General features: G+C 24.1%; 2 protein-coding genes across 2 annotated transcripts; both read left to right on the forward strand.

Annotated features, from left to right (window-relative positions):
* Positions 1–3,612: 3,612 nt before the first annotated feature.
* On the forward strand, positions 3,613–7,617 carry LOC114185848 (galactoside 2-alpha-L-fucosyltransferase-like). Its single transcript, XM_028073786.2, has 3 exons — positions 3,613–3,856; positions 5,900–6,012; positions 6,123–7,617. Exons 2-3 carry the CDS (start codon positions 5,901–5,903, stop codon positions 7,574–7,576), a joined length of 1,566 nt encoding a protein of 521 aa, XP_027929587.1. The 5' UTR covers positions 3,613–3,856; position 5,900; the 3' UTR covers positions 7,577–7,617.
* A 5,592-nt stretch (positions 7,618–13,209) lies between these two features.
* On the forward strand, positions 13,210–16,803 carry LOC114184084 (galactoside 2-alpha-L-fucosyltransferase-like). Its single transcript, XM_028071323.2, has 3 exons — positions 13,210–13,362; positions 15,058–15,245; positions 15,348–16,803. Exons 2-3 carry the CDS (start codon positions 15,059–15,061, stop codon positions 16,769–16,771), a joined length of 1,611 nt encoding a protein of 536 aa, XP_027927124.2. The 5' UTR covers positions 13,210–13,362; position 15,058; the 3' UTR covers positions 16,772–16,803.
* Positions 16,804–17,702: the final 899 nt, after the last annotated feature.

The following is a 17,702-nucleotide window of genomic DNA, read 5'->3' on the forward strand; positions in this document are numbered from 1 at the left end:
TTCATAAAATTTGTACTTTTACCTTTACTTATCTATTATTGTCATAATAATATAAAAATGTCTATTTTTATTTCTTCTAATAAAATCTAAGTAAACTTACAATTTTCAACATCTAATTTCGTCTCCAACACTAAAAATGTTAAATAAAGTTAAATAAAATTGATTTAAAAAAACACATGAAAATATATAAAAAATAATAATCTGTAAAAGATAGAAAAATATATGCTGTAACAAAATTATGTTTAGTTTGACGAAACTGTAAATAGTAGATGAATTTTTTTTCTTAAACATATTTAGAAGTAAAAAATAAAATAAGGAATTTGAAGTGTAAATATTATTTTGAACGAAAGAGAATTCATAATAAAAAAAATGTGTGAAATCTACGTATCGATTATTTTTATTTATTTATTTATTTTTTCTTTTTTTCCATAACTCACTTTTTTATCCTTAATTACCCTAATAGTCCTTATTTTGTTGAGAGTATATTAATTTAGTCTCTGTTTTTTAAAAAGTTTCAATTATATCTTTTTACAAAAATTATTAACAATATTAATTGCATATCATGTGTCAATTTTTTATTTTCTTTGAATTTTATATTTATTTTATGTAAAAGTTTTTGTTATTATATGTCAGGTCCTTAATGTGATACGTGCAACTTTATGTGGCATGTGGCAGGAGCATTGCCATAATGTCAAGTTATTGTATTTATTTCAATTTAGTTAGTTTATTTATATGTCTATCTTATTCAATTTAGTCCATGCGCATGTCTCTCTGATTCAATCTAGTACTTGTGTCTTTTTGATTCAATTTTGTTGCAATTTTTTTTCAATGACCTTTTAACATATTATCTTATTGTATATTATTAATCCATATTATTTTTAATCGTGACTTTTATCATTAAATTTTAATACAAATATTAGTACTTAATTTTTTAAAATATTTATACTCAAATAATTTTAATCTTATGAAAAAGTGAATTAGTTATAATCCGTATTTTGTTAATCCATATTTTTTTAAGATTAAAAATAATTAAATAGAAATATTTTTACAAAACTAAGTAATATTTATTTATAATAAAATTTAACAATAGTAATAATGATTAAGAAAATATCTCAAAAATTTTAAAAAATATAATATATTAAAACGTCGACAAAAGGGTATATCATTTGGAGACATCAGAAGAATCATTTTCCGAACTTGGAATGCGGATAGGCTACAAAAATTAATTGTGTAATTATTATGAAACTTTTTCTTACACCAAAAAATCTTGATTTCAAAAACCATTTTTTTATTTATTTTTCAGTAAATTTTCATAATGGTGTTGACTCTGTTTTTTAAGATTTGATCCGCGTGACTCCCTTGCCGATAAGTCATTCTTATTAAGAGGTTTAATGTCTCTTTTATTAGGATTAATGGATATGTGACACACATTAAATATATCCCTCTCCATGTTACATATTTACAAAATACAGATATTAGGCATAAGTCAACTGTACTATTTTTTAACTTTTTATTATAACAATAATTCACGAAAATATGTTAAATAAATATTTTTCTGCTTTGTCATAATCTTTAAGGTGTATTTGGATAGAGTCATTTAATGAATTAATTTATTTTTTAATTTTTTTTAATCCATTACAATTTTTTTTAAACAATTAAAAACAATTAGTAAACAGTACTCCATTTGACATTTGAGGAATCGTATTATTTTTAACCCATTACAAAATTTACATATTATTACTAAAGAGAATATTGACATTTAAATTGTTCCTAACCTCCGTCTTATATAGCAAATCCATTCTTATTTAGAAATACTCCCAAAATCAATTTCTAATTAAATAATTATTATTTACAAAACAGTCAGAATATTATATATAAATAATGTATATCCACTAATAAATATAAAATAAATTATTTACAGCGTATGTAAGTGAGGTAAGTGAGGAGAGGAGAGCCTATCCACACTTTTTTATTGTCTTTCGACCTTTGTTTTTGTTTAGATTAAGAGAAGACTAGAAAATTTAAGAAAGAAGAAAAATGAGATTTGTTAAAAGGAAAGGAAGGAAATAGGGAATACAAAACAATACCGAATTTAATTAACGTCAAATTAATTGAGTAATATAATAAATTATCACAGGAAATATATTTTTATTTTTATTTTAATATATACAAGCATAAATTGAAATCGAAAAGACAATTAATCGTTGGATAATTTATTTATGAAAATAAAAATAAATATTTTAATTAATTCATCTTTGAAATTGAAGGTATTTAAATAATTCATATAAATTATGCTCAATTTTTTTCCAAACACCAACTTAAAAAGGTTAAGATATAACAAAAAATACACGTAATTATCTATTTTTCTACTACATATTAAAATATTGCATGTGTAATTACTATATCTGCACATAAAGAGATTTTTTTTTCGTTTTCATATTTATTTTTAATTTTATTCTTTAAGTAAATATTTTTTAAATTAAAATAATTATTTTATCTATTTTATTGTTTATTTAAATTTAATCAATTTTTAAGTTTGATAATTTTTTAATTATAAAACTACCTATAAAATAAATACAAATTATTTAGAATAAAGTTACAAAAGTTATTTTAACTTTATAATTATAATAATAATAATTCTTTATTTTGTTTACATAATTTTACATTTTAAATAATTCTTTTTGTAATTTATACTTTTCAAGGTATTTTTTAAATTCATCTATTTTTTTATTTGACTTTTTTAAATTTAACTATTTTTTAATTATAAAATTACTTAAAAAACTAGTTAAAATAAAATCACAAAATCTATTTAAAATTTATAATTATAATAATAACTATAATAATAATAATACTTTTATTACTTTTTTATTATCATAAAAAAAATATGCAGATAGTTGACTCAAAGAATATTCAATGGTCAACTAAGGACACTTAATACTAATATAAAAAAAGTAGTTAATAGTGACAATATTATATTAAATTAAAAAAATGTATACAAGTAAAATACAAATGATTTAAATAAATTTAAGTCAAATCCTTAACTTAACTTAACTTGTTATTTACTCTTAAACATCCATTTTCCTCCTATCACAAGAAAGTGCTGCTATTTCTGTATGGGTTCGTGGACGAGTTGACCCAGTTGTGGCGCGGTTCAGCGCAGAGGAAGCGGATCTTGGATTCCGGAATCAGATCTCGAGGCTTTGCTGGCGGCGTCGAAGGCGGAAACCGGAATGAAACTTTGGGGTTTTGCTTTTGGCATAATATACAAAACCAACTTGTATTTGCGTGAGAGTCACAATTTAGAAAACGAGAAACTCATGCCTTTCACCTCTAATTTTTTAACTTTTTATTTAGGTGTTTTGCAATTGGGGTTACAAAGAGTTTGTTTGACTTTATTACGAAGATTTCACTTTCGATATTTCAATTTTATTTTTAATTATTATTTTCATATTTAATAATTTTATAAATATTTTATTTTTAATTTTTATTTTAAAAATTTCTTTTTTTAATGATTATTTTCAAAATTTTATATTTAATAACAATTTTAAAAATTAATTCTATATTTTTTATTCGCCTTAGCTAAAATTTGTATAAAAATTAATAAAATGCGAACAAAGAACTACTATAACGTTTATGTGTTCACTGGTTTACATAAAAATTTTCTTTATTTATTATTTTGTTTTGTCTTTGTTTTTTCACTTGCTCTTTTCCATAACAAATCTCTGCTCTCCCACTCTCTGTATATAAAGGGGCAAGGTGTGATTGACAAGGAAGATGCAACAAAACGTGAGTCTCACTGAGAGGATAATATTCTTCCGGCAACTCCAAAACGTTTCGTTTTGAAAGGCTGATATAGGTATGCTTCTCTTCTTTTACATCCTCATCATGCATATATTTTACTACTCCATCATATATATCATCATTGCATTAAATTAATTTTATTATGTTTCTTCACTCCATCATATATATCAACATTCACGTTTTATCATAATATAAAGAACAGATGAAATTTATCTCTTCATTAAATTTATGATATCATAACTTCAAATATTTAAAAGAAAAAAAAATATTAACTAGTGTCATAAGGTAATATTTAAGGTATAATTAATAATTAATAACTAATAATTATATTTATATTTAAAACAATTAATTTTACTAATTAAAATAATTTAAATTCTTATAACGGATAATATAAACACTATAGCACATTTTTGGTATTTTATACTTACATTCTTTTTTCTAAACAAAAAATAAACAATTATAAATTTATAACATCTCTATCAATAAACAAACAAAAATATCATTCCTACGTTTCTCAGCGAAGTTAATAAAAATTATAATTAAAAAACAACAGCTAAAAAATTTAATTATATTATATATAAATTAATTATAAAAAAATAAACAAAAACAATACTCTTATTTTATCTTAAATATAAGAAGACAAAATAATATAAAAAGAGATAAAAGTTATCTCTTAATTAAATTTATGATATCATAATTTAAAGTATTTTAAAAAAAAATGTTAACCAATGTAGTGTCATAAGCTATGATGCACAAACACAATTGTACAATGTGTAGCAAAAACATATCAAATATGTCAATACGATTATTTTAAAAATAATATAATACGATACATTATATAATAAAAAACTCTTAAAAATCTTATATAAATATATGATTATTATTGTATAAATTCAAATTCAAATCAAATATATTAAACATTTTTAACATGAAATTTTATAAATTATTGTTATCATAAAAGTATTAGTTTATATATTATATACTTCAATCATAAATATCAGTAAGATATCATATACATATATGTGTCCAGTACGAATACATACTAAATTAAAATATCGGTAATACTATTTAAGATATAATAATTAATTATTAATTCTATTATATTTATATTTAAATCTAAAATAATTAACTTCCCTAATTAAAATAATATAATTTTTTTAACAAATTTTATAAACACAATAATACATTTTTTTTTGTCTTTTATACATGGAATTTTTTCTAAACACAAAAAAAAAAAACATTTTAAAATTTATAACGTCTTTATCAAGATGTAAAGGAAAAACAAATATCTCTCATATATTTCTTAGTGAAATTAATAAAAGATATAAATTATACTTTAAGTCAAATATAACACAGGTTTCTCGTAAGTTAATCTATAAGTGTCTACATTTGAAAACTTTTAATTTGGAACACTCATAGATTAAATACACTAACCATAACGCAGCCTAAGAAAATATTTATCAAATTAAATATTTAAATATTTAAAAATAACGCTCTAAATTAGGATATTCATATATTAAATTTGTGACTATCCGATAGGTGTTTAATATCTCCAAAGTTAAGTAATTAATATATATATATATATATATATATATATATATATATATAATATTATCGGAAAATGTGTGGAAAAGAGTTTAAATGATAGGTTGTTCAAAAATTTAAAATTTGGAACAAAAATGTGGGAAAAAAAAACTGTAAGATAAACTTTAGAAAATAAATTAATATAATGGAATGATATAGTAGATATGTGTAACTTCTATCCTCATGATTTAATGATATATAATTTGACTTTAGAACACAAATTAAAAGTTAGCTAAATTGGGTAAAAAGGTGCTTTATATGACCAAATTATTAAATAATGTTAGGCGGTCTAATGAGTTATGTTGGTCGGCTTTGGAGGAAAAAGACTATTACTCCTCAATAAATATTTACCATTTATCCTCTTGGATTTCTAATTTTTTGGATCAAATACAGTTCTAAATCAGAATGTAAGTAAATTTCATTGTATTTCATCATATTTATGCATGTGTTGCTATTTCAATGAACATGTCTATCTATTTTATATTTAATTTGTATATGCATGTTATCAAATCAGGATGGTTGATGGAAACAATTTGAAGAGTTTCAGAAAATTATTAGCTGCAGCTTTCATGACCTTTCCCATTTTGATCATACTTTTTTGCATATATCAAAACTCAATCTTTGAAGGTAAGTTTACTCTTTGAAAGTTATACTCCTATTTTCAAACATCATTTTTATTTGGATATAAATATCGTTGGAATTTATTTGATTTTAATTTATTGTTTTTGTAATTAAAGGTCCAAAGAATAATCCATTTGAAGATGTGAAGGATAATCAATTTCTATCTAAAATCCCTGATGACAAACTTCTCGGTGGACTTTTAGTTTCCTCATTTGGTGAAGCATCGTGCATTAGTAGGTTTGAATCTTACTTGTACCGGAAAACTTCTTCTTACAAACCTTCTAAATATTTGATATCTAAGCTACGAAACTATGAGCATCTTCATCAAATTTGTGGACCTTATACTAAATCTTACAATGAAACCATGAAAGAAGGTGCACAATTTGGAAAACATGATGTTGATTCAAGATGTAAATATGTTATATGGATAGCCGCAAATGGCTTAGGGAACAGGATGCTATCCATGGTTTCAACATTTCTTTATGCAATTCTTACAGGCCGCCTTCTTATTGTTAGATTTGACAATGATATGTCGAATCTCTTTTGCGAGCCATTTCCTAATTCTTCATGGTTGTTGCCCAAAAACTCTCCTTTTTCAAATAATTTGAAACAATTTAAAACATTTGAAAGCATGCTTACAAATAACAAGAAAAACAATTCAGAAGAGCTCTTGCCATCAATTGTTTTTCTTACTTTAATGAACTACAATCTTGGTGATACTCGTTTTCATTGTGATCAAAATCAAGATCTTCTTCAAAAAATTCCTATATTGATTTTACAGGCAGATCAATATTTTGCCCCTACTTTTTTTATGATATCCTCTTTTAGACAAGATTTAAACAAAATGTTCCCAGATAAAGATACTATTTTTCACCATCTAGGACGCTACCTTTTTCACCCATCAAATGAGGTTTGGGAAGGAATTCGAAAATATTATGAGACACACCTAGGCAAAGAAAATGAGAAGATTGGCGTACAAATTAGAGTATTTAATGCCGAGCAAACACCAGAAATCATTATCAGTGAAACTATATCTTGCATCCATCAAAATAAGTTGCTGACAAAATTCAACATGCAGAGCTCAATGAATCCTCCTTTGGAAAAAAATACCTCAAAAGTTGTTCTAGTGGTTTCTTTATACTCAAAATATGGTGAGAGTCTAAAGAGTATATATGAAAGTAATACAAGTTTGAGCAGTGGAGTAATAAAAGTGTATCAGCCAAGTCACGAAGAGAATCAAAAGTTAGGAGATAACATGCACAACATCAAGGCATGGATCGAAATATATTTGTTGGGTTTGTGTGATGCATTGGTTACAAGTTCTTGGTCCACTTTTGGGTACGTTGCTAATGGTCTTGCAGGTTTGAAGCCATTGATTTTGCAAAATGTACATGGAAAAATTGTCCCAAATCCACCTTGTCAACAAAACAATTTGGAACCTTGTCTCCATATTCCTCCAAAGTATGATTGTCGGACTAATACCCCGTTCAATGATACTTTTACTTTTTATAATACGAAACACTGCGAAGATTATCCCGGAGGAATAAAGATAATTAATATGTATGACTAAATGACAAATAATTTACATAATCTTGATCGTTATTGTTTTAATGTAATTCTTACTTCCATTTATTTTCTAATTTGTCGTTAGATATTTTTAAGTTAATTAGTAAACAATACCATTTTTACATTTTAAGAACTTTATATTAATCTTAACCCATATTATTGTCAAAAAAGTATTCACATTTAAGTTGTCCGAAACCTCCTTTATAATCCACTCTTCTTTTGAAATACAAGCAAAGTCAAAAGTTATGAATTTACGGTAACTTTTTATTTTCTCTTTACTTTCTTAATGTTTTGTATTTTCTAGTGAAGTTCTTATTTAATTAAAAAGTATAAAAATTTACACTATACGCAATTAAATCATAAAATAAATATTTTATTAGTTCCAATTTTCGTAAATTTTGTCTCGTTTGGTCCTATTTATTTTTTCGAAATGTTTAAAATGATCTTAATTTTTGTAAATTGTGGTCAATGTGGTCTTTTTTTACATACGCAATTTAAATCGTTAACGTAAGGTGAACAATAACTACCGCATGTCACTTATGATTTTTTTAATTTTCATTTTTTTAATATAAGTCACGAGACACTAACACGTGACAATAACACTAATTTGAAACGTGGCAGTGACATTGGCTTGACACTTGGCAATGACATTGCCACGTGTCACAATGTTGACTTGACACATAGACAACATTTTTAAAATTAAAAAAAAATTAAAAAAATTAAAAAAATCATGAAGTGACATGTGATAGTTATTGTTCACCTCCCATTCGATGTAGACAACATCTATAAAAATGACCAAATTAACCATAATTTACAAAAATTATGACTATTTTAAATATTTCGAGAAAATGAGGACCAAACGAAACAAAACTTACGAAAATTCGGACCAATAAAGTATTTAAACTTTTTTTCAATGACATTTTAACATATTACATTATTATGTATTATTAACCCATATTTTTTTAATCATGACTTTTACCACCAAATTTTAATACAAATATCAATACTTAATTTCTTTAAAATATTTATACTTAATTAGTTTTAATCTTATAAAAAAATAATTAGTTATAATCCATATTTTGTTAATTTATGATTAAAAATAATCAAATATAAATATTTTTTACAAAACTAAATAACGATTTTTATTTATAATAAAATTTAACAATAATAATGATGATTAAAAAACATGAATTAATTATTAATAAAAATATAATACGTTAAAACGTGGACAAAAGAGCATATAGTTTATAGACATCGGATGATAAAACCATTCCCCGGGACTTGGAACGCGGATAGTCTCCGATTTTATTTTAGTTGACATCGACTCTTATATCCTATCATACTCTTTTCCTTCTTCAGGATTTTTTTTTTTTTTCCAGTTTCTGGGTTTTTTCGTTTTCTACACAAGATCTACTTAATTGTGTAATTATTATGAAACTTTTTCTTACACCAAAAAATTTTGATTTTAAAAACTATTCTTTTTTATTTTTCAGTAAATTTTCATAATGGTGTTTAATGTCTCTTTTATTAGGATTAATGGATATGTGACACACATTAAATATATCCCTTTCCATGTTACATATATACAAAATAGAGATATTAGGCATAAGTCAACTGTATTATTTTATAACTTTTTATTATAAGAATAATTCACGAAAATTTGTTAAATATCTCCCCTTCATAACTTAAAGTTTTAAAAGAATTTTAATGTAGTTGAGAACCTGTGAGAAAGGAATATTTTAAATGACAGGAAAGTATTATCATATGTATCTTTTATATTAACTTTTACTAATTACACTTTTTGATGTTCATGATTATTTTTTATTCATTTTACATTAAATATTTATTTAATAGTCTCTACTTTGTGAAAAAGGAATATTTTAATTGATAGAATAGTGTTACCATGGATCTTTTATGTTAAATTTTAATACTAATTATTAATTAGAGTTTTTTACGTTTACGATTATCTTTTATTAAGTTTACATCGATTATTTATTGTTATTATCATTTATAGTTAATATTCTTCTTAAATTATTAGAATACATTTAGTTATATATTAAATTTTATTGTCTTTCGATCTTGTTGCTTTGTTTTTGTTAGATCAGGAGAAGACTAAAAAATTTAAGAAAGAAGAAAAATTGAAAAATGAGATTTGTTAAAAGGAAAGAAAGGAAATAGGAAATACAAAAACAATACCGAATTTAATTAACGTCAAATTAATTGAGTAATATAATAAATTGTCATAAGAAATATATTTTTATTTTAATTTTTTAATATATACAAGTATAAATTGAAATCGAAAAGACAATTAATCGTTGAATAATTTATTTATGAACATAAAAATAAATATTTAAATTAATTCATCTTTGAAATTGAAGGTATTTAAATAATTCATATAAATTATGCTCAATTTTTTTTCCATACGCCAACTTAAAAATGTTAGGATATAACAAAAAATACACGTAATTATCTATTTATCTACTACATATTAAAATATTGCATGTGTAATTACTATTTCTGCACAAAAAGAGATTTTTTTTCGTTTTTACATTTATTTTTTATTTCATTCTTTAATTTAAGTAAATATTTTTATTTTTAAATTAAAATAATTATTTTATCAATTTTATTTTTTATTTAAATTTAATCAATTTTTTAATTAAAAAACTACCAACAAAATAAATAAAAATTATTTAGAATAAATTTACAAAATTTATTTTAATTTTACAATTATAATAATAATAATAATTCATTGTTTTATTTACATAATTTTACATTTTAAATATATATTTTTTAATTTATACTTTTGAAGGTATTTTTTAAATTTACCTAATTTTTATTTGACTTTTTTAAATTAACTATTTTTTAATTATAAAATTACTTACAAAAAAACAAAAAACTATTTATAATAAAATTACAAAATATATTTAAACTTTATAATTATAATAATAACTATAATAATAAAAATAAATAATAATTTTATTACTTTTTATTATCATAAAAAAAAATATGCAGATAGTTCACTCCAAGAATATTCAACGGTCAACTAAGAACACACTTGATACTAATATAAAGAACTAGTTAATAGTTACAATATTATATTAAACTAAAAATGTATAAAAGTAAATTACAAATTACTTAAATAAATTTAAGTCAAATCCTTAACTTAACTTGTTATCTACTCTTAAACATCCATTTTCATCGCTATCACAAGAAAGTGTTGCGATTTCGCGGACGAGTTCTGACTTGGCGAGTTGACCCACTTGAGGTGCGGTTCAGGAAGCGGATCTTGGATTCCGGAATCAGATCTCGAGGCTTTGCTGGCGGCGCCAAAGAAGGAAGAGATCGCTTGGCGGAAGCGGAAATGAGACGTTGGGTTCTGCTTTTGGCATAACAGACAAAACCAACTTGTGTTTGCGTGAGAGTGACAATTTAGAAAATGAGAAACTCATGCCTTTCACATTTTTTAATATTTATTTAGGTATTTTGCAATTGGGGTCACGAAGAGTTTGTTTGACTTTATTATAATAAACAATGTATTAATACTTTATTTGAATATTTTTTAGGCAACTTTTCTTTCATTCTATTTCTACCTCATTTATAATTTTTTTTCTATTTTATGTTTTGCACTGATTCTACTAATACAGTTGTATGCTTTATATTACTTTACACATTAAATAATTGTTTAAATACGCGTATTATAGAAGTAAAATAATAATAATTATACTAACTCTTTTTGTTTAAATAAATTTTAGATATATGATTAATCCTATCATTTTATACCCGGTATTTATTTTTTCTTTTAGAAATTTAATTTAAATAGGATATATCTTATATAAATAAACATACTTTTTTGTAAAATAAAATTCACGTCACATTCTAAAATTTTATTATAATTTTGTTTATTGTATAATTTGTAAGAGTGTCAAGTGTAGTCTTCTGTTTATCTTATATCTAAACGGGATAAATTATAAAAAACAAAAAAAATATCTTAAAACTATTAAAATTTTAAAACTAAAAAATATCAACATACAAACTTTTTTTAAATAATTCTGATTTTCTATTATGAATACAAATATTTAAGATCAAAGCTTTGGTCAGCTCACATAAACATTTTCCTAACAATATTTTTTATAATTAAATATATTAGTAATTCTTAAACTTGAATATGAGATTTAGATTCATTCTTATCTTATATATTTTGGTTCTCAAACTTTAAAAATGAATTAATATAGTTATTTATATCAAATGGTTTTACATTCTTTTACTTGCTAAATATGTTTTAAAATAATATTTGAGTTAGAATATGTATAAACAACTTAAACACTTTTCAATGAAAATATATAAAAATAAAGTCAAATTTTGTAGAGTTCAAATAAATAATTTTATAAATATTTTTAAATTACAAAAAAAAAAACTTTAATTTGTTTGTACACATTTTTGTTTGATTTTTGTGCATTTAATTTAAGATAATTATATCATGACTTTCTTACACATAATTGACCTTTGAATCTAAATTTAATAGCAAGTCATATAGGGTATAGGTTATTTAAAAGTTGATTTATATATTTTAATTTTTTATATGAAATTTAAATTTTTTTACAGAAGAAAAATAATTTATATTTTAACACAACACATTTAATGTTCATTTTTTAAATCATTAAATTTATTTACATTAATATTTTATTGAGTCAACTGACTTTGAATTGTACTTAAAAAATAAATTTTTCATCTAAGTTTATATTTTAAAAATTTGTTTTCAAATAATTTTATTTAAATCTAAATATTATATACATATGAACAATATTCTCAAGTATTATACATATACAGTATTCTTAAATATTCATACATACTCACAGATATAAAAAAATAATTACAGATATTTTTTTTACAGACAGACAGAATATAATGGAACATATAACAATTCGATTTTTTTTTTTATATGGCGAGTATCGACTAATATTTCTTTTACTACTAAATCTATTTTTGTCAACTAACATGATATATATTCCAGTTATAATAAGCGGGTAATAATAATAAAAAAGATAAATAAATAAATATATATATATATATATAAATCGATTATTATTTATAAGTATAATTAAGGATATAATTTAAAATCTGATTGACACATATCAAGGTCAATTCACGGGCATCTGTAATCTCAAGCTTATGCCCCCACCATAATCATGAAACCCCAATAAATTTTATATTTTTATCTTTGTTTACTTATTACTACAATAATATAAAAATGTCTATTTTCATTTCTTCTAATAAAAAACAGTAAAACGGAGACTATTCTCAACATTCGGTCAATTAAAAATGTTATAAAAGTAAATAAAATTGATTTAAGAAAAAAAAACAAAAAATAAAAATATTAAACTGGAAAAAATAGAAAAATATCTGCTATAATAAAATTATGTGTAGTTTGGCAAAACTGTAAATTCTAATGACGTTTTTTTTTTCTTAAATACATTTAAAAGTAAAAAATAAAACAAGGAGTTTGAAATACAAATATTATTCTGAATGAAAGAGAATTTATTAATAAAAAGAGAATGCGTAAAATCTACATAACGATTTTCTTTATTTATTATTTTGTTTTGTCTTTGTTTCTTTACTTGCTCTTTTCCATAACTCACTTTCTTTCTATTCTCTCCTCTCCCACTCTCTGTATAAAGGGACAACGTGTGATTCAAACGGAAGCTGCAACACATAACGGAAAAATCGTGAGTCTCACTGAGAGGGTAATATCTTCCGGCAACTCCAAAACGTTTCGTTTTGAAAGCCTCATAGGTATGCTTCTCTTCTTTTACATCCTCATCATATATATATATATATATATATATATATATATATATATATATATATATATATATATATATATATATAATTATTGCATAAAGTTAAATTTACTATGTTTCTTAATTAACACAATTTTTCTCTTTCATATTTTCCAACCATCTTATTAACTTATATTATTTTTTTATATATTAATAAAGAGTTATTTAAATACATACATATACACACACACATATATATATATATATATACTTATACATGTTATTTTATGTATAATATTTATTAATTAAAATATTTATTTGACAGTTATTTTTAGTTATGCTATTTTGTTTATGTTTAAATAAATTCTAAATATACTTGTGATTATAAATGTCATCTTATATTTTATATTTTATTCTACTATTTAAAAATTGCCTTAATAAATAGGTCAAAATTTACATTTAATATTTAATTTTTAAATATAATTTAAATGGGATAAATATTAAATATATATATTTTTTAAATAGAATTCATACACCAGTTTACAACGTTTTTATTCTATATTTCTATTATATAATATGTAAGAATATCACATATTATTTTTGATACTATCTTATACTGAATGAATTATAAAAAAACTGTAAAATCTTAAGAGTATTAAAATTTTAAAACTAAAAAGATATCAATTCACTAACATATTAAAATTTTAAAAACCATTTTTTTTTTCAGTAAATTTTCTTAATGGTGGTGACTCTGTATTTTAAGATTTGATCCGCGTGACTCCCTCCACGATAAGTCATTCTTATTAAGGTGTTTTAATGTCTCTTTAATTAGGATTAATTGATACATATATAGCAAAAGGGCATATTTATCTTTTTTATTACTTGTTTACCCGTCATTAATTATTGATTAATTAGAAACAGATATATTAGGCATAAGTCAACTATACTATTTTGATAACTTTTTATTACAAAAATAATTCACTAAAAATGTTAATTCTAATGTAGCTGAGAACCTGTGAGAAAGGAATATTTTAAATGATAGGAAAGTATTACCATGTATCTTTTATATTAACTTTTATTAGTTACAGTTTTTGATGTTTATGATTATTTTTTATTCATATTACATTAATTATTTATTTAATATTCTCCTCTGTGAAAACGGAATATTTTAATTGATAGAATAGTATCACCCACCATGTATCTTTTCTGTTAAATTTTAATACTAATTATTAATTGATTTTTTTGCCGTTACGATTATCTTTTATTATGTTTACATCAAATATTCATTATTATTTATATTAAACATTCTCCTTAAAATATTCTAATACATTTAGTAATTATATGTTATTATTGCTAAGATAATATTATCGTATACAAAATATTAATCAATATTATTTAATTTAGCATCCTCGTAATACCATAAATGGTAATAATTTCACTTTAGAACAAAAAATAAGTTATTAAATGATATTAGGCAGCCCAAGTTGGTTGGTTGGTTTTGGAGGAAAAAAACTATTCACTCCTCAATAAATATGTACCATTCATCTTCTTCATTGGCCATTCTTTTGAATCAAATACAACTTCGACACAAAGGTTTAACTAAACTTCTTTGTTTTATCATATTTCTTTGCATGATGTGTTGTTATTTTAATATTCATGTTTTGCTATTGATATCTATTTTGCATATGCATGTGATTCAATATTTCAGGATGGCTAGTGCACGGAAGGGTCACAAGAGTTTCAAACCGTTGTTAGTTGTAGCTTCTATAACTTTTCCCATTTTGATAATATTTTATGTCACACACCAAAATTCAATCTTTGATATCTTCCAAGATGTTAATTTAATGATTGAAGGATTCCACAATACTACTACTAATATTAGCGAGTCAGTTGTAAGTAAGTGAAGTCTTTCGACCTTATCTTATTTTTCAAGTTTCATTGTTATCTAGATATACATATTATAGAAAATTGTGTGATTTTATTTTATTATGTCCACAGATAAAGATGCAAAGAATAATACATTTGAAGATGAGAAGAATGATAAGAAGCTCTTTGGTGGACTTTTAGTTTCTTCATTTGATGAAGCATCATGCATCAGTAGGTTTCAATCTTATTTGTACCGAAGACCTTCTCCTTACAAACCTTCTGAATATTTGATATCTAGGTTACGAAACTATGAAAGTCTTCACCAAAGTTGTGGACCGCATACTAAGTCTTACAACGAAATCATAAGAGAGGGTGCAAACTTTAGCAAAGCGGGTGTTGATTCAAAGTGTAAATATCTTGTGTGGACAGCTATAGAAGGCTTGGGGAACAGGATGATATCCTTGGTTTCAACATTTCTTTATGCAATCCTCACCGATCGTGTTCTTCTTGTTAGATTTGAAAATGACATGTTGGATCTCTTTTGCGAGCCATTTCCGAATTCGTCATGGTTGTTGCCTAAGAATTCCACTTATTGGAATGATTTGAGACAGTTTAAAACATGTGAAAACGTGTTTGAGAATAACAAGGAAAACAATTCACACACAGTTCTTTTTCTTGATTTGATGAACAACAATGTTCGTGTTACTAATCGTTTTCATTGTGATCAAAATCAGGATCTTCTACAAAATATTCCCGTGGTGATTTTGCGATCAAATGAGTATTTTGTCCCTTCTCTTTTTCTGACATCCTCGTTTAGACAAGAGTTCAACAAAATGTTCCCTGATAAAGACACTACTTTTCACCTTCTAGGACGCTACCTTTTCCACCCATCAAATGTAGTGTGGGAACGAATTCAGAATGTATATGACTCACACCTAGCCAAGGAAAACGAAAGGATTGGTTTGCAGATTAGAATATATAATACTCGTCAAACACCAGAAGAAACCATTATCAATGAAACTATATCTTGCCTCCAGCAAAATAAGTTGTTGCCACAACTCAACATACAAAGCTCAATGAGTCTCAATTTGGAAAAGAATACCTCGAAAGCTGTTCTAGTGGTATCTTTATACTCAAGATATGGTGAAAGGCTAAAGAGTATATATGAAAATAATACAAGTTTGAGCAGAGAAGTAGTAAAAGTGTATCAGCCAAGTCATGAAGAGCATCAAAATTCAGGTGATAACATACACAACATTAAGGCATGGAGTGAAATATACTTGTTGGGTTTGTGTGATGCATTGATTACAAGCCCTACGTCCACTTTTGGGTATGTTGCTCATAGTCTTGGAGGAATGAAGCCATTGGTTTTGCAAAGTATCTATGGAAGAACTATCCCAAATCTACCTTGTCAACGACTCAAGTATATGGAGCCTTGTTTCCATGATCCTCCTAATTATGATTGTACGACCAATACTAATGTCGATTTTACTTCTCTATTTAATCTTAGACGGTGTGAAGATCAATCAAGAGGGATGAAGATAATTAATTCTTAAAACTAATAAATTAGATAGTCTTGTTTGTTTTACCAATAATCTTTTTACTTATTGATTATATGACTATTCAAATTTTAAATAGATGATTTCAGTTTAAGAAAAAAAAGATTGTACAACATAGAATTACAAAAAGACAAAAATTTTGGAATAATTCAATTAATAATAAACCATTATATATATATATATATATATATATATATATATATATATATATATATATTAAAAACAATAAAATAGACCACATGTCAGTATATAAAAGTTTACATTTCTTTTAGTATTTTAACATCTAACTGTAAAATCCTTTAAAATGAAACTGCCTTCCTTTTAAAAGGAATCAAAATAGTTTCCCTTCGTCCTTCAGTTTCTCACTTGAACTTTGTCCTCTTCGTGATCAGAGATAAGGATTACGTTCGCTGCAGAGTTCTCTTTGAATCTAACCAAACAAAATCTCCAAATCTCCATTCCGGTAAGTCTAAAATTCAACCTCCTTTGATACCCAATCTGTTTGACCGTGTATGCATTCTTTTTTAGGATTTCATGTGCTCTAGAGTTTTTGCATTTCACTCCTTGTTAACCAATGGCTTGTTTGGTTCGATCCAATCTCTTTCAGTTTTCTCTAGGTTGAAGTATAATTTTTATGAGTTCAAAAGTGGCTTGAAGTTCTTATAGAGTTTTGAGTGTTCTTATAAGGTGAATGAAGCTTGTTTTTTCTTCACGAATTCCATGTTGATTTTCTGCCAATTGAATTGCTTGATGTGTTCAATCTGGTATTCAATGCGATGAGCTGTTTCGAGTGGTATTGTTAAATGTATATTTTCGTTTCCTTTGTTTCGCAGAAAATGAAATTGAAATGTTGATTTGGGATCTTATATGAATTGGGAATGTTTTGGATGTTGCAATTTGGTCAATTTGAAAAATTTTCAATAAACAT

Source organism: Vigna unguiculata, chromosome 5 (assembly GCF_037176805.1).
Source record: "Vigna unguiculata cultivar grain cowpea cultivar isolate G323 ecotype 2 chromosome 5, ASM3717680v1, whole genome shotgun sequence".
NCBI lineage: Eukaryota > Viridiplantae > Streptophyta > Magnoliopsida > Fabales > Fabaceae > Vigna > Vigna unguiculata.